The sequence below is a fragment of the Abramis brama genome, assembly GCF_963993115.1.
Source record: "Abramis brama genome assembly, chromosome: 22".
In the NCBI taxonomy this organism is placed as follows: domain Eukaryota; kingdom Metazoa; phylum Chordata; class Actinopteri; order Cypriniformes; family Leuciscidae; genus Abramis; species Abramis brama.
The window spans coordinates 11,253,250-11,272,533 of record NC_139984.1 but is presented as its reverse complement, the minus strand read 5'-3'; the positions used below and the strand labels follow the sequence as shown (position 1 = coordinate 11,272,533).

The window sequence follows — 19,284 nt, the reverse complement described above, 5'->3', positions numbered from 1 at the left end:
CACACACAGGGGAGTGTTTATGTTTTAGGCCGTCCCATATGGATTCAAACCTGAAACACTCATATACATACAAACAGAGCGGGCCAATATTGGTTACACTGCTAAAATTATTATGGCATTGTGCCTACCCAAACAGGATATAACGCTGTGGAGGAGGGAAAAATAAAACGCAGGGGTTACAGCAGGTTAAACATCACACAGGTCATGGAACAATAAAGTCGGGTATTGTTCAGACGGACTGTTGGAGCGTATGAGTGTTCAGAATTAACAGTTTGTTGTATCTGACAGTACTTCAGCACATCATGGATCAGCAGGACATAAAAAACAAGAAGAATTCCAAGTCCAGAAAAAAGAGGAGACAGAACAATGAGGAAGAAGAGGATGAAGGTGAGTTTATGGTGAAACTAGTAATTTTGCGCACACACACACTCAGGGAAACATGCATACACACTTAAGAAATCATGAGATGATATTTTGGACGGATTGGACAAAATCTTTACATTTAGAAACTTTTTCATAATTAGGATTTTTGATTTAAGCTGAATGGGCAATACCAAACAAGAACTTGACCATCCATCCATCCATCCATCCATCCATCCATCCACCCACCCACCCATCCATCGTTCTATCTATATCTATTTCCAGGGTTTGAAATTAGTTCCTGCCAATCCGCCAAATGCTGGTGAAAATCCACTGTGGCGGGTAACGCATATCAACACACTAGCCAATTTGCCGGGTTATAATTAATAAATTATGTTCTATCACTTTGCATGGCATCGTTATCAGAGCTCTTCCTCTAAAAGGAGCCTCAAACATAAGCAAAACAACATGTAAAGAGGGTCACACAGTCTGAGAGAAATGCCACATCTTTAAAATTCGAGCACATTGTTTTCCATGACTCAGGCTGTTCAAAATCATGCCGCACCACAACCTCACTCACATAGTTTTACATCAAAATACAACGCTAGTAGAAGTTCTGAATGGCTGGTAACTTAAAAATTTAGTAGCCAAATTGGCTGGTGAGTAAAAAAGTTGATTACAAACCCTGTCTATATCCATATACCTTCAAACATGACTATATATTTAAAACAAAGCATAGCCACATATATCTACTGTAGCTGCTTAAATATGTAATGTAATAGCATCTTTAATGGTCCAGTCAAATCCTGATGGATGAGTTACAATACATTACATTACAGAAGTGATGTTGTGAATGACGTTTCATGTTGTTTTTCATGTGCTGTAAAGTAAGCCAAGGCATCTTTTATCTTTAACTGAAAGACAGGCTCCCAAACACACCCACTCACATACAGTGTCAAGGGGGTTTGGTGTACAATAAGGGAATCTTCCTTGTAACACGTTTGGCTGAGGGAGAGTATTAATGATGCTTTGGGTCCGCTAGTGGAGGAGGACCACTCAAAGAAAGAGCAGCTGGCCCAGCACAGAAGAGGAGTATCCCCCTCCTCTCTCCCTTTCTCACTCTCTTTTAGAGGCAAGATTAAAGCTTTGAGCAACAAGACATACTACAACTCCCACGCTTCCCTGGCCCGCTTCCAGACTGCTCAGGCAGAGAGAGAGAGAGTTTAATGGTTGAGAGGCAACAAAGATCCTGAGAACGTCTTTCAGTCTTGAAGCGAGAGTGATAGGAGATGGAAAGAGAATGAGGAACAGGCAGATTGAGACAAAAAACGGAAGAGTGGGACATTTTTATCAGGTTACACCCTCAGTGGCTGGCATCCAACTTAACTCTGTTTGTTCTTTTATACCTCTTCTATACTCCTCGCACACACACTCCAAAACAAAGAGTTTGACGAGACAGCTCTGCGTGGGCTTTTAATGGTGCAGATCCAGCTCGGCCTTGGTTAATTACACTGTGAGTTGTCTTCACAGGGGCAGTGCTACACCAGACATGTGCTCATTGCAAGTAATGGCCACTGTCATTGTTTGAGGTGGAAGTGCAAGGCTAAAATATACTCTCATTACCAAGATATTATTTAGTACTGTACACCTAGGGACAATCCATCAGGAGCCTTCATGAGATTGTGATGGTGATGAGTTCATTGATCAACCTTTGGTGGGTTTGAGCAAACTTTGCCACCAGAACAGCTCTGTATTCAGACCTTTTAGTTCTTTAACTTTTGTTTTACATGTGATTCTTTAGCGCAGGACTTTTCTTTCAGCAGCTCGCTGGCTGAATCCAGTCCATTTCATCATTTTATTGCTACTCTAAAATTGATTTTGATGAAATCGTTGCACTGCCTGATACATCACAGTGTGAAACTCAGCGGGGAGTTCAGAAACACTCAGCGGTCGACAGTTAACAGACTACATCTGGTTCTGGTGTCCACTTAAGTGATTTTAAAAAGCAGGGTATGTTATATATCCAAACCACCATGGTTGATAATCGTTGACCTTACTCATAATTTTATGACTTTCCTCTGTTTATGTCATTGTGCTATTTATAACATGACTGATGAAGCTTTACTGTAGTTCAGATATGCTAGAATATTTGATTGCACATGAACAAAATAAATAAATAATGCTTTTATTCTCCCAGTGCTCATAATCTTAGCTTAAATGTTAAAGGTGTATTCGGTTGCTCTTTAGCAAGCATTAGCATTCCTGTTCTTTGCGTGTTTTATGTACCGGTACCTCTACATCACAGATTTGCTCCTTTAGTTTCAATGTTTGTTTTCTGTTGGATTGCAACAGACTTGGTTTCATGTGTCACTGGTCTACAATCAACAAGATCACAATCTTTAACCTTTAAGGTCAAGGATATAGGATTTGTGGGAGGACTTATGGTGGCATCAGTGATTATAAGAGTGATAAGATACGATTAAGCCGGAAAAACAATGGATTTTCTAATTCCAGCATCATGTGTATGTGGAAGCCAAACATCAGGAATGTCATTGTGGTTCTAGATCAGGGGTGTCCAATCCTGCTCATGTAGAGCCACTGTCCTGCAGAGTTTAGCTCCAACCCCAATTAAACACACCTGAACCAGTTAATCAAGCTCTTTCTAGAAACTTCCAGGCAAATGTGTCGAGTCAAGTTGGAGCTAAACTCTACAGGGGAGCCCTCCAGGGCCGAGTTCTAGTGTATGGAAAGAACATGGGAAACAACTATGGAAAGTACAAAGGAAACAACATAACACTCATGAACTGACTAATGTGTTGCCGGTTTACTTTAGTCACCCGAAGCATTGTTTTGGCTGGATTGGAACATTCCAAGTGACAGCTTTGCACCTTCCTGCTGTCTGACCGTGGCTCGCTCAGATGGATGCTGGGAAGGTTTTAGTATGGCAGAAAGAATATGGCTTTATCATTCACTATTTGCATTTGTCGTTTTATTTGCATTTATGGTTCCATGAAGAACCTATAACATTCATGGAACCTTTTCATTGCTCTAAAGGTTCTATATATATATATATATATATATATATATATATATATATATATATATATATATATATATATATATATATATATATATATAAAAAAAGGTTATTTTAAGATCTGTTCACTGAATGGTTCTTCTGTGGCATTTCTGCGAAAAACCCCTTTATTTTTCTTTAGAGTGTTTGCAGGGCCTCACCAGCTGTGTAGCGCCGTGTGCCCCAGGAGATGGCATTGTGGGAAGGGCTGCAGTTCAGGGGCCCTCTTGAAAGAGAATAGACATTCTCAGAGGACTTTATTATATGATGTGGCACTGTTTTTCTATTTTAGTAATGCCCTTTTACTCTCTAACTGTTGTTTCAGGATGTGGAGTGTGGCCTCCTCCTGCCTCTTGTGGGACGGGGGGAAAAAAACGCCCTTTGTGGGCTCAAAGAAGCGCCGTTACAACATTGGCACTGTTTGTATGCAAAACGGCCCTCATATCAGCACATTTCCTTTCTCATGGGTTTTGCTGTAGTGTCCGATCTGAACTGTCATTCTTTATCTACAAGAGGCTGATGATATATAATAACCCACGAGGATATCTATCTATCTACAAGAGGCTGATGAGGAATAACCCTGACAAATGTACAGTACAGTAGGTGGCATAAGAACAGTGTCAAACAGTAGAGATCCAACTGTATGTACCTTGGTAGATATATTTAGGAGTATATATGATGAGGCAGGTTATCTTTGTTATTTACACAAGTATGACAAAGAAACATGGAGGAATGTGAAAATATAGTGTGGGACGTGTCCCAAACAAGAGAAAGAACTTGTTATTAAGAGTGTTGTAGGGCTCAACGTGAAACGGATGCTGAGTACGTTTGCTGTTAGTACTTCCCACATTAATATAGAAGTTCACCCTTTTTTTTTTATTGCGTTTTATTACAAATATTAAATGTGGCTCATCCAATCAGAATTTAAAGTCAGAACTATGTGTACATATACTTTTAAAAGTTTGGGGTCATTTGTTTTTTTTTATTTAAAAAGTGGCAGTATTAAAATTATAATGTTAAAAAAAAATATATACATATTTCAAAGAAATGCTGTTCTTTTGAACTTTCTATTCATCAAAAGATCCTGATTTTTTTTCTTTTTTTGTATCTGTTAACATTAGCCTACAAGTTCGATTATCGCAAATAAAACCATTGACTCAAGCACAACTCCGCAATATGCTTACGAAATCTTTAACACATTTTTAAGTCTTTCCCTGCCATTGACAGAATTTTCCATCTTTTATGACACAATGCTTCCCTGCCATTAACTGAATTTTCCGACAATCCTTGTTTTCACTGTTATACGTTAGGGGGGCGCTATTACGCATCTTCTGAATGAGTAATCTCCAGAGATTGACTGAATCTCCAGATCAAAACGCTGGCAAAGAAGCAGCAGAAACAAGCGATAGAAGCTTTGCTGCTTACGCACATGTAACATAATATGATCATCAGACATTAAGCAGCATATAAATCAAAACTGCCTAACATTACCGAATGAAATGTCGACCCAGGAAGAGGATAGGACTGTGAAGCTTTGGGGGTGTTGATGGACTCGATCTTCTCCATGCTTTGATCATCGTTCAGAATGTGATCCGGATGTAGTCTTTGACAAAAATGCAGGTTTTTGTTAAAAATTGTGCTTGTAAAAAAAAAACAATATGAAAGAATAAAAATTGTTGAAGGGAAGAGCGGGAAAACGGAGGCTGTGTCACAGAGAGGTGAGACAGATTCTTGTGAAATACCTGACCTGCTTGTTTAACATGAGTTTACAGCTTCATACACACAAGAGTCATCAGAACAAGTCTTTGTGATTCACAGATTGTGGCTGATGGCAGTAGACAGACTCATCCAGACCCACCTGTTCCTGTCAAGTCTGATATCGGGAAACCTTGACTTTTGCAATGTTCTCACAGTCATTGTGCGTCTATCTGTTTTGTGAGGGTGTTCTTCAGACGTTTAACAGAAAGAAGCCTCATTTGCCTCAAGCCTCAAGATTTTAGTAAAAAGTAAACATCCTTATTTTCTCCGTGTTCCATGTTTGAGTTAGTACAAGACACGTTCAGACCGTTTCTCCCGCACTTAAACATGCAAATATTATATCTTTCCTTGTTTCATTTGACAGCATAATCCAAAGCTTCAACTGTCCTGTCAGGGCATGTCAGATGTGTGAGGTTTTAAACTTTGCATAGAGTTCAGTAGATGCTAGTTTTGAGCTTGTTTGACTGAGTATTGTCTTTTTCCCATATAAAACTGTTTCTCCCTTGTCCCCTCTGTGTGTTTCTGTGAGTAATGGCTGAGAAGAGCCCTGAAGCCTCTCTGTGTCTACCGTCACTCAGGCTTCAGTTCAGCCCAGTCAAACCTCAGTCACCTGCTCGTGTAAATCTGTTTCAGACCCACATAACCACGTAAGGTTGTTCAGCCGAAGAATGAGTCGCGTTCCAAGGAGAAACAAGGGAGGGAACCGCTGTGAGAGAGTTCTTCTGTTTAATGAAACCGATATCACCTCACTCTGTTGTGTAAATCATAAAGATCAGTCCATATTAGCCAGCATCACTAGTAGCTGTATCGGTTTCACTTTAATATCAGTGTGAGCGATATTTCATCTGCCGTGGCGTGGATGGCAGATTCCATTAGTACATTAAACGCTGGTTTCCTGTAACAGTTAAACTTCACGGCTCATGTACCTTGTAGCTGTGAGGAAACGTTCACATCTCACTCGAGACGTTCACATCCAGCATTTGCTGAGCAGTCATGCTTAGCAAGAATGAGGGTTTCAGTTTTTAGCTGCTGGAAAACGCTTATCCGCATATGAGTCACTGAAGCTGATCTTCACTGTTAGAGAAGAGGCTCTGCCGGGATCTGGATCGACTAGCAGCTACTTGCACAGCACTTATGCCTCATCAGTTTTCTCTGTCTGTCTTTGTCAAGTCACCTTTATCTATATAGCGCTTTATACAATACAGATTGTTTCAAAGTAGCATTACGGGGTTAAGCTGGAAAATTAAATTGTCAAATTATGTTGAAATGCTGCTCTCTGAGTGCCATCAGTGTGAGAGTGAAAAGGCCATGTTTTCTAATGATATCTCAAGGGTAGCATGTACAGGGTGAAAAGCATCGGTCCTAGTACCGAGCCTTGCGGTACTCCATATTGAACTTGTGATTGATATGATCAATATCAGTATCAAGAGGAATAAACCCACTTCATTTACTGCTACAAACATGGATAAAGGTCAGATATGTATGATTTGAACCATGCCAATGCATTTCCACCAATGCCAACATCATTTTCGAGTCTATTCAAAAGAATGTTGGGGTCGATAGTATCAATATCATATCTGTGTGACCTTGTTTGTTTGATCTTGTTTAACTGGACTGGTCGAGCATCTCCAATGTATTGGGGAGGGGGGGTTCTGACAGTGCTGTCAAAATGTTGTTCGTGTTATTTAAGTTTTTTGAATGGAACATTAAAATCATATTTAAGAATATGTCTCAATTATAAAACTGAAAACTATTGAAATGCCTGGTAAACCATATGAAAGCCTTTCTCTGCCATGAACTCCAAACCTGTAGAAAATGAGAGGATTGGCATTTTTTCTAAAGACTTTATTTATAAATCCTTTAGTAAAGAATTGTATGCTCAGGACTTTGATACAAGTCCTACTAGAGGATTCATTCACAAGCCAAACTGCACAAAAACAACAACTTGCATTTTGTCATTGGTCAGTAATATTGCATATTAATTTTCTTTGACAGGTCTTCCTATCAGCATTTACGCCAAGTACTGCTACCGTAAGCTGCAAAAAGTGGCCATTACTGGGGGCAAGAAGGTAAGAGTTTTTTTATTTTGTATTAGTTAGTTTTTTAATTAATTATTTTATTGATATCAATAGATATTTAACTGTATTGCTCATTTCCCTATTTTTAGATTTAAATAACCTTTACCGTCATCTAACACTCTCTTAAAGTAAATCTTTTAATGACCATAATAATAATCTTTAGCAAATCTCCAATTCAAAATTTTTCATACAATACATTATAATGTTGTGATGCTTACATTCACTTGTAGCTTTTAAAATGATTGATTTTAGTTTTTAGTGTTTTGTTTTAATTGAATTTTTATATTGCCCATGTATCGCTTATCGGCCATAACATGAAAATAATGATCAGTTTAACATAATGGCCAAAATTTGAACTCTAATTAACACACGTTGCCCATCAGTCCTGATCTGCATCCAACGTCAAACATAATTTCAATTGGCAGGCAATGGTTCTTAATCAGTTCTTGATTGCAGCTTTGACTCACTGACTTCTAATATGGTTACACCGGACACATAGAAGTTGGATGATTCCATCATGTGATGTCTAATGATAATTGAAAACAGTTTTTCCTGGGAGTTTTGTTTATTTGTAGATGCCAGCACTGCTGTTAGATCGAACCCAGGAGTCTCCAAATGGTCAAAAGAAGCAGTATATGGCACAGCCGTCTAAAATTGGTCACATCTGTGAGCAATCACATCACCCGGCCTTTAGGAGCACACCATGAGAATTACTAATCCACTAACCCAAACTAAGAAGAAAAGGTTACAACAACCCCCCCCAGGCCCTTCTATAAGCCTCATCCACGCACATGCTTCACTGGTACCGTCTATGGCACTAGCAGAAGCTGTTTCCCCTGCCTATGTGTCCTTTCACCAGTCCCACCCTGTAATCAGCCGTCCCACCTCAGTCTCCAACGCTTTTACTGGGTGGGCTATTTTTACCCCCGCACCGCACAGCTATGCATTATCCCGCTCGCCGCTGTTGTTCCATATTGTGTTACGGACGGTTGAGATGGTGTCCGTCTGTTCCAAATAGTTATGAGGGAAACACACAGTCTGATCAACAGATGCTTTGTGTCAGCGGCTGAACCTAATTCTGTTGTGATGCTGTTTTGTACTGGAATAGTTCAGCCAGTAAGGAAGATCCTGTCATCATTAATCCTCATGCTGTTTCCCACACTTTCTTTCTTTCTTTTTCATGCAGTGAAAGCAAGTTCCAAACATAACACAAAAGTACAGCAAAAACACTATAAATGTAGTTTATATTAAGGATGCACTGATATTGAAATTTTGCCCAATAAATGTTATGTCCGATAACCAATAAATGACCAATATTAAAATGATGTGATGATAGATAAATAAAAAATACATAATAAATAAATCATTTGATTAATTTTCAAATAAAAAATATATTAAAAAATCATAAAATGCATCACAAGATTTATAATGCATTAAAAATTAATATTCATTTTGAGATGTACTAACTTTAACTTTAAGTAAGAACTAGATGATGGATTTAGATTTAAATGTAAAAATGGGAAAAATGAGCAATACGATTAAATATACAGTATTGGCTGATAATAAGAGTATTTTTTTAAATCTCTAATATCTGTACTACATTTCAAAAGTTTGGGGTCAGTAAGGTTTTTTAAGAAAGAAATCAATATTTTTATTCAGCAAGGATGCAAATTGATCAAACGTGACAAGACTTTTACGTTGTTACAAAAAAAAAATCCTAGTTCTTTTGAACTATTTATTGATCAAAGAATACTGGGGGGGAAAAGCAGCAAATCATCATATCAGAATGATTTCTGAAGGATCATGTGACACAAGACTGGAGTAATGATGCTGAAAAATCAGCTTTGATCACAGGAATAAATTACATATTAAAATTGAAAAAGTAGTAAGCATAGAAAAAAAATTGTCAATATGAACAAACTCTTGAATAGTAGTGTATTTATAACCATTACATTGTTCATTCACAGTCTATATAATTTGAGGCCACTACATTTTCAAAGTATTCATATTGCAATATATTGTAGCTGTGATTGAAGCATGTGCCGTGTTCTGTGTGTAGGGTCTGAGGAAGCCCACTCTGGAGGAGCTCGACCACGGCCGGAACGCCATCGTGACTCCGTCTCTTTTCGGCAGCGCTCTGGAGGAGATCATGGAGAGGCAGAGCGAGCTGTTCCCCGACAGGAGACTGCCCTGGGTGCAGGTCCAGCTCTCCCAGTATGTGCTGGCCCTGAGTGGAGCCCAGACCGAGGGTATCTTCAGGTGAGACCTCAGAGGATCAGGAAACAGGGCTTATGGTGCTCTCATTCCTTCAATATCCCTCTTCATCAATGATGGAAGTCTATACTATTCCTGATGTTTTCTTTCTTCCCCCTGTAGCCATTATGTGTTCTCTGTTCAATAGGTTTTTCTTCTTATGAATATGAGATACTGAATAGTTACTTCAGAGGAAAAGTGTGTGCAAGTACACACACTCACACTGTAACGGGGACATGTTTTCATGAAATCCTGTGTGTGCGACAGCCCAGTCATGCCATCATGAGTGTCAAATTGGCTCCACCTTGTGGTCAAGTGTTACAAGTTACACAAAAAGTGTGTGTGTGTGTGTGTGCGCGCATGTCCATGAGGTCCTCAGGATTTTAGGGTGTTCCATTGATATGTTATGATTTAGAAGGCCACATGGCTACAATGTTGTCAAAGTGTAGAGCGCAAGGGCAGCATTTAGGATAATTATAACGTTCACAACCGGATGAATAAGTGTATCATTAACTGTGGTGGTCTTCATCTTGTAGAGTTCCTGGGGATATAGATGAGGTGAACGCTCTCAAGCTGCAGGTGGAGCAGTGGAGAATTCCCGAAAGCCTCTCAGATCCCAATGTCCCAGGTGAGAACATATGAAACATTCACATGTGTGTCAATACATACATGTGACTCAGCATTTACTTGGAGAAAGCGAGTCTGTCAGACCTTTATAATGATATATTGTATTAATTAACCATGATTCATTGCTAAAAAACAAAACAAAAAAACAGTTTTAGAGACAGAATAGACACAATATTTAATGTGTTAGTTTGGCGATTTTGGTTAGTTTTAGATTTTCAGTTTCTGTCAGACTGTTGTTGCTGGGAAATTCAGTCTTTCCACACACTTTTAGTCGATAAAACACTATTGGCTGTTTAGTTCTTGTCTGCTTTTTAGCATCTACTGTAAATGCTAGTGTACTGCTAAAAGTTGTCTAAATCCATTTTTAGTAGATAGTATATGCATTCAAATATATTGAGTTGTTTTCTGGAAAACAAACCAAAAATATTAGACACATTTTTGTCCAATCAAACAAGTGTTGGGAGTAATGGGCAAGTAGCAAATTATGTTTCTGTAACAATTAGGAAATAAAATCGTTCCTCAAACCATTTCATTGGGTTTTAAAGGCAGGGCAACGTGTCCAGGAACCCTTTCGCTTGCATCCATAGACATTCTGTTTATATGAATGCACATCTCTCCCTCTGTGTCAGCGTCTCTGCTGAAGTTGTGGTACAGGGAGCTGGAGGAGCCGGTGATTCCTCAGAGCTTCTATAAGCAGTGCATCAGTCACTATGAAGATCCTGATGCCGCCATCAGTGTGGTTCAGTCCCTCCCAGAGCTCAACAGACTCGTGCTCTGCTACTTCATCAACTTCTTACAGGTACGGTCCTGCAAACATGAGCACGCCCCTGTGGTGTTCTACGCAATAACAGTGGATATTAACGCCCCGTCTTTCTCCCGTCCCAGGTCTTTGCTCAGCCGGTGAATGTGAGTAGGACTAAGATGGATGTGAACAATCTGGCGATGGTCATGGCTCCAAACTGCCTGCGCTGTCAGTCTGACGACCCTCGAATCATCTTTGAAAACACGCGGAAAGAGATGTCCTTCCTCCGCATACTCATCGTCCACTTGGACACCAGCTTCATCAAGGGCTTAATCTGACAGTCACGTTTAATTCATTGTTTTGTGGCATTGCTCAGAATTGAGTGAATCATCCAGGAGATATCAGGACGTTCTTCTGCTTAGAGGTCGCTCTCATCTTCAAACATCACAATATTAGTTCGGGCAATGCCTAAAATCACAGCTTTGGCTCAACGTGAATCATCCGACTCTTCTCGAAGCCAGACTCGCTTTAAACACGTCACGAAGTTCACAAACAGGGTTGTGTTGTCACACTTTGAAACGAAACACATGCATGATCATCGTCTTCTCGGGTTTGATATTTCTTCTGTTTTATATTGATTAGCGGAGGAATGCATCATTTTGACAATCTTAATCGTAATAACACACAAGCAATATGATCTGCAGTGTATTTTCTTAATTTAATATGGTATGAGTGTTCTGATTATTTAATATCAAACAATTGTAAGCTCAAGTATGAGCGCAGGGAGATTTGCTGGCTTCAGTTTTGTGTTTAAGGCTAAGCGCTAGCAAGAAGAGGTCGATTAATATTGCAGAGCTGTGGACCACAAGGACAGCTCTCAAATACTTTGCCAAGCTTGAGGTCTGGTGCCTTAAATGGAGAATGTTCGCTGATGTATAAGATGCACAAGTGCCCATGTACAAAAACACACCCTTCATCATTCAGTGTTATCAGAGGCTCCAAATCAATGGGTATCTCAGTAGTTTTCCCAGTTGTCCCATGTGAAAATATAAAAATATATATATCCAGGATATATATACTCAACCAGGAACCAGATCGGAAGATCTCGCAACTCTCACAAAATAACTGCAGCTCATTGGCCCACTGAAAGTTGACTAGGTTTCGGTTGATCCAACAACTCCAACATCAACTGATGGCCAAAAACATTGAGTTCAGAATCGGATTCGTCCGGGTTGAATAAATGGTTTTCGAAGAGGTTTAGGCCAGAATCATACTCTAGGGAAGCATGGCCAACACCAGTCATGTCCTTCATGCAGAACTTAAAGCTGAAGTGAGATTTCTGTGCCACTAAACAAAAATATTAATAACTGTTTTATCAGTTACTTTTTCCATAAACACTTCTCAGAATCAGAAAGAGCTTTATTCCCAGGTATGTTTACACATACGAGGAACCTGTCTGCCATTGGTCAAACAAACAGATAGCCCCCCCCCCCCCCATGATAGCCATGTCAGGCTAGTAGTCATAATGTTTACACTTTTCAGGAGGATCAATCTACAAATGGCAGGGGAGCGCCATATGATTAAGTACCTTTACAGTAAGGTATACTGTAAGTCTTTAAATTCAAGATTGGCGTCTGCCCCTGACTAAGGTCTCTGCTCTCATTCACTATTCCCTACATTAGTCCACTAATATAGTCCACTTAAAGGAGTGAATGGAAAATTGAGCGAAGTACTGAAAATTCTACGGATTCCATCTTCTGTCGAGACGCGAGAAATCATTTGGTTTCAGACACCACTGCAAATGGCTGTCCCCTCAAATATGTACACAGTATAAGGATAAAGAGGGCGATTTTTGGCCAGATGTCACCTTCATATGTGTGTGCTATTAAACAGATACTCAGAATCTATTCAAACTTGCTGCCATGACTTGTTTACCTGACAGAGAAAACTGACCATAGAAGTTCATGCAAATTTTGGCTATAGCTTATAGTGCCCCTTGTGGCAAAGCTGAGAATGCAACGAGTATTTGTGTGAAATAAAAATCGAGCTTGCTTAGATAACAGTGTTTAGAAGAGTATGTTTCAGGCCTTGGCGTCATCACTGGTAACATCTGAACACGTGCAAACTGCAGTCCGTTCTTGATCGTTTACTTAAAATTGGAGTTCCATGATTCATCTCCGATATACAAAAAAACAATCACATTTGTTATTGATATAATGTGGGATCCGCCATCAACTCTGCCCGTGCTTGTGTAAATAGACCCTTCATCTGATGAATAGTTTTATAAAGCTGAATAGTGAAATTAAGTGATCCCCTGACTTGTTGCACTTCCCCCTCAGTTCGTTTCTGCCAGCTGTGGGTCTGTGAGAACCCGGATACTCATCCTGCACTCTACTTGCTCCTTAAGGATTTGTGTCTTCTTTTGTTCTATCCGTGTGAGGATGTGTGTAGGAGACAGCAGTGAATAATGATATGGATGATGTGTGTTTAATTTTGCGTAGTTTCATAAAGAACTCTGAAATAAAATTTGTAAATTTGTATAATTGTACAACAATGGCTCTGTTTCATTTCCTTGATTTGTCTAAGCAAAGGCCTTGAGAATTCTGTGCCATCAAGATCATTTCTTCAGTTTAACCCCAAATCAACGATTGGCTCATCTGCTGCTCAGTTTTGAGTATAATAAAAATGGAGGGATATGCACTAGTTTTACCTACACTGTCACTTTATTACAAAAAAAGAATTAGTCAAGACTGGATGAATAATACGCTTAAGAACATTTACAAACCTTTCAAACAAAGGTATAGAAAAAACTCTGAGCTCTCATGACCTCTTGTGGTGAAGTCAGGAATCTCCAGTGAATTAAAGGTTGATCGACTATTGCTGTGTCCCAATTCAGAGGCGGCATTCAAAGGTTGAATGCTTCACAGCAGTGCGATTAAGGCTGTCCCAATCAGAGATGGGCATAAATACATGGAAATGTATTTTGAAAAATACACAAAATACATGTGAAATTGGCCATCCAGTGCAGGTATAGGTCACAGTGAATGAAGAAACTACAGGCCTACTGACTTTTCATTCCTAACCTCATCTCTGCCCTCTCTTTCTTTCTTTCTGGCAATTACAAATAAACTTATGCAAAATAGCAGCCATTTATATACTTATTTCTGGTTACAATGTAGTCTATTACTTGTAGTGAACACTATTAAAAAATTCATATTGTATGTAAAACTCTGGGAACCTTTTCTGCTATCTAGCAAAGAATATGGATGGACGATATGACCAAAATCTCATTTTACTTCACAGTAACAATATCATGGTTTCACAATTCTTAATATCAATTTTGATTCCACAGCATAAACTGATTTTCAAACTCTTTTGGGTTTTTTTTTTTTTTTTTTTTTTGCAGGTAGTCCAATGCTTTTTAAGTAATTTTATGTTTATTTTAGAATTAATTTAGATTCATTTGACACTACCCCTTTTTTATTATTTTTTTGTACGTACAATAAAGCTAAAAGCTGAAGATTTGTGGTGTATTATTCATCAGTGTTTGTTTTTCCACTCCAACGTTCCAATAATTCCTGCCCACTAAAAGCTGCACGGATATTTACTTACCCCACAAATAGGCCCATCTATGTAAACGATTTAGAAAAAGTTCCATCAATTCACACTTTATTGCTGATATGTAGTGTCATATCACCCAGCCCTAACATGCACTGAAAAAAATTTGGAGTAGAATTAACTTGAAAAAAGCTAGGCAACTTTTTTCACTCAGAAAATGCTAGTAAATTTACAAAGATTTGCCAAGTAAAAACCTAAACATATTCATCAGTAGCTTTAATTAGAAATCTTTAAGTTAAATTTACTTGGAATATGGAATTAAGTAAACTTTACTTAACCTAGTTAAGTGAAAGTAACACAGAAAATAAGTAATTTTAACTTGGCTAGTAAAAGGTTGATTAATATCGATTTAGTTGAAATTTCCTTTGCATTACATTTCACTCAAACAATAATATTGAATTATACCAGTCATTTATAGTATGTGCTTTACTTAGATTATCCAAGTAATTTATACTACAGCATGTCAGATGTTAAGCATCATGTGAATGCAAAGACCTCAATACTTGGTAGACAATACACAATGACGGTAACATTTGATGGATCGTTTTTGTTTGAATGTGTCATTTTGAGCAGAAAATTTACTCAAAATGTCACAAAATGGCAAGTTACTAATCCTGACAACAAAAGCAATGATAAAACAGTGTAAATACAGCTGGAAACCAGTGAAAAATGAACCTCATTAATTATTCAAGGTCCAGTGCATGATGGGAACCCCAGTATCAGAAAAGCTGAGTAATTTTTACTTAATTTTATTGAGTTGATATTTACGCTTTCATTTCTACTCGCTTGAATTAAGTACTGATATGGAATTTACTTCGTTTTTTAAATTCTTGCCTGAACTAACTTTTTCATGTAAATTACATTGGGGTTTTTTCAGTAGTATTTACTTCACCAAAAAATCATTTTTTACAGTGTGCTTTAAACACATTTGACAAGCTATAGTTGATAAAAATCAACAACCGGTCAAGACTGACTGGCTAACGCTATTTTCCCACTTGTCTGTGCTCTTTTATTCTTTCATGTTAACTGAAGTGAATAATGCACTATTTTAACTTTAATCAACAAGTAGAATTGATCATGACATTCTCACCTTATTCCAAAAAAAATAAATCGCTGATCTAATGCTGAGCTAGTGAATGTCTGAACTAGTTGATGCACAAAATCAGTACCATGATAAAGAGGTTGACTGGCAAAACGTATTTTATGTATTTTGAAAATACAAAAATACTCATCTTAAATGTATTTAAATATACAAATTACATTTGATTTTTTCCAAAGGCTTTAAAATACAAAATAGTATTTTGTATTTCAAATACGTATTTTAAATACATGTACAGTGGGGAGAACAAGTATTTGATACACTGCCGATTTCGCAGGTTTTCCCACTTACAAAGCATCAAATCAAATCAAATCAAGTATATTTGTATAGCGCTTTTCACAATACATATTGTATCAAAGCAGCTTCACAGTATTAAATTAAAATAAAATAATACAACAAGGTTTGTTTCTAGTGGAATTTATTGATTGATAGAATAAAATTTAAAAAAAATAAATATCCCCAAAATATCCCCAACTGAGCAAGCCAAAGGCAACAGTGGCAAGGAACCGAAAAAACTCCATCAAGTGACCTAATGGTGTCCTAAAACTCCATCAGGTGACCTAATGGAGAAAAAAAAAAAACCTTGGGAGAACCCAGGCTCAGTCGGGGGCCAGTTCTCCTCTGGCATTTATGAACTAGAGGCCGGATTGTAGTTTGAACAGTAAGATTAAAAATATTATATGAATGCCTGGCTGAAGAGATGCGTCTTTAATCTAGTTTTAAACTGGGAGAGCGAGTCTGAGCAACGAACAGTATCAGGAAGACTATTCCAGAGTTTCGGAGCTAAATGTGAAAATGCTCTCCCTCCTTTGGTGGATCTGGATATCCTAGGTATGACCAAAAGCCTCGAATTTAGTGATCTTAAAGAGCGCGATGGATTATAGGGCGATAGAAGATCCGTTAAATAGACTGGAGCTAAGCCGTTTAGGGCTTTATAAGTCAGTAGCAATACCTTGTAATTGATACGGAACTTTATAGGTAACCAATGCAGTGATGATAAAATCGGTGTTATATGATCATATTTTCTTGATCTAGTAAGAACTCTAGCGGCTGCATTTTGGACTAACTGTAGCTTGTTTATTGAGGATGCAGGACAACCAGCTAATAAAGCATTACAGTAATCTAGTCTCGAGGTCATGAATGCATGAACTAACTTTTCTGCATCAGAAACTGATGGGCAGAAACCTTCGTTTCCCAAGGATAGAATGAGTGGATCCTTTGCAGCCGCCTATCCCAAGATTCATTGCACCAGTGAACAATCCTCTGTAGGCTAGACTAGTATGTAGCTGTAAGTTGTGTTGATATGGCAGGTGTCTTTATAATGACATCTAGTGGTGTAAATGCAACCCCACAGCAAAAGTTTCGCTTACTGCCTGATGCCTTTGCAGAAATGCTCTATTCACAGTCCGTTTATATAGTTCATGAGTGAAAGTGTCCAATAACGGGGATTATTGGGATAAAGTGATTAGTATTTAGCTGATCATTGATCTGAAAATGTCTTAACATGATGACTGGCTCTATAAGAATAATTAAAACTGAACCCCGAGGAGCTAGTGAGGTAATGGAGAGTTAATCATAAAAATGTGAAATTATGTAAATTAAAAACTATTAAAACAGCCTACTAAAAAGATTATATATTTTATAAGATTATATATATATATATACATACTGTAAAAAAAATAATCATGGGTCTTGTCATTTTCATTTAAAAAAGTTAAGGTGATAATTAAAAATAGTGTATATTTTATTAAGAAAAGTGTGGTTCAGTGTTGTATAGAAAATATTGAGAACATTTCACTAATAAAACCAAGAGATACAAGACATTCTCCTATTTTTTTTTAAAGGAAACTAACACAGTTTGAGGCTTGAATTGAGGAACCGATTAAGCTGATAAAATTACCTATTTATTTCAAGAGAATTAGTTATTATGTGGTTTTATTTAGAGACACCATTGTTAATTCCCAGCATGCTTTGCATATGGCTGGAAATGGAGAGTAAATATTGAAATTAAGTGTTATTTTTTGTGTTTTTGAGTAAAGGGAAACACCTGTTAATGTTTAATGTTCAGTTTTGTTTTTTACTATTATAGTTGTCCATGTCAAAAATGTCCATGCCAAAAAACTGTCGACAAAATTTGAAGCTTACGTTTGGTCTCATTTTAAAGAAGACCCTTGGATGATTTTTGGTTGAAGTAAAAAAACTAAAGTGAAAAAAGTTAAACAAAAAAGTTATAGAGGTTTAAGTTTATGAAAATGATTTATGAACATTAAACATTATATAAAATATATAATTAATAAAACATGTTGAATTTAAAAACTGCTAGAAAATCAAAGCCATAAATCTAAACAAGTTGTGTTCCAAATTTGAGGTTGATATAAAAAAAAAAATTAGCTTTCAATAAGATTTTGTTTGGGCGCAGGACCAAATTTTCCCCGTTATGCCAGCAAAACTCCACTGGTCCACACAGTGGTTGGATTTGTGATTTGCAGTAGAGTATTTCCCTCTCAAATATTACACACACACATTTTTTTATTATTATTACAAACATACAAACCACACTCTGACATCCATACCAACACAAACAGTTATAGCTGCATAATTTACCCAATTGGCTCTATAATATGCAGAAGCAGAAAACAGGAATAAAGCAAGTATGCTTTACAGGCCAAACCTGAGAAAATGGCACCATCTGGTAAAAAAAAAAAAAAAAAATGTAAAAATTTAAATTGTGAAGCCTTGCCAACAGAATGAAAGCCTCTTAACAAATATTGCATAGTTTTTTTAGTTAAATGGACCTGGGGATAAACATTGCAGTTATAATGGGTTTCAATGGGACATTTTTGTCCTTAAGGTCCTGAGTGGAACTATTTTGTGTACAAATACACCCTGTTTTGGGGACTGAATTTTATTAGGTTTAGTGACAACATGTTACAATGTTTACATGGTTCAATTTCTGGTAAGCTACGCTTTTTTATTATTTCAATTCAATTATTGTGATTTGATTTAATATTGGCTCATTTGGATAAATATTAGGTAGGCTACACAAGATAGGCATTCATTTTTCTCAAGAAAAAAACAACTCACCTAATGCTGTAAACATACAGAGAGCCCTATCAGCTGGCAGTATTATTTAAGGTTAAAAACACAATTTTTTTTTGTTGCGTTTTTTATTATATAATAACAACTTTATTTAATGATATAAGTAAAAATATTATAAATATGCAATATAGTACACATATTTAGCAAAATACTCTCTATAGCTCTTTTTTTCTAGCCAACTAACATGCTATGGTCATTAAATGGCTTTCCTGAGGTAAATGTTATGTGACATAATTGTTCTCCAGCTGTTTTATTGACACCTTTGTTTGATTGATTGGTCGATATTATGTATGAGGAATATACATTTCGGTAAGTTGTACTGTATCTTTCAACGGTGTTCATTCGTGTTTATTTACTAGAGATGATCGGGTCACGTGCTGCTAGGGATCTGTCGCGTCACATTTACAAGCCCCAAAACGGTATTTATTGTTTGAATTTCGTAATAAAAGTGACAGAATCTGAGAGCTGAGATTTTTTTTTATATCATAAGTAACCTGCTCTGTCTAGTCTGTCGGTCCTCTTTGCTTCGCGATTTTTCTGTGCGTGAGAAAATGGATGTGTGGCGTGAGAGCGT

At 37.5% G+C, this 19,284-nt stretch overlaps 1 protein-coding gene across 3 annotated transcripts in view; it reads left to right on the top strand.

The window, feature by feature from the left end:
- Window positions 1-13,450, top strand: part of arhgap46b (Rho GTPase activating protein 46b) — a 66,815-nt gene extending 53,365 nt beyond the window's left edge. For all 3 annotated transcript variants that reach the window (XM_084098791.1, XM_084098793.1, XM_084098792.1), the window contains 6 exons: window positions 289-387; window positions 7,190-7,263; window positions 9,332-9,531; window positions 10,062-10,153; window positions 10,782-10,951; window positions 11,038-13,450. In XM_084098791.1, the coding sequence (XP_083954917.1) occupies window positions 289-387; window positions 7,190-7,263; window positions 9,332-9,531; window positions 10,062-10,153; window positions 10,782-10,951; window positions 11,038-11,232 (830 nt within the window). In that variant the 3' untranslated portion in view covers window positions 11,233-13,450. The remainder of the gene's footprint in view (window positions 1-288; window positions 388-7,189; window positions 7,264-9,331; window positions 9,532-10,061; window positions 10,154-10,781; window positions 10,952-11,037) is intronic.
- Window positions 13,451-19,284: the final 5,834 nt, after the last annotated feature.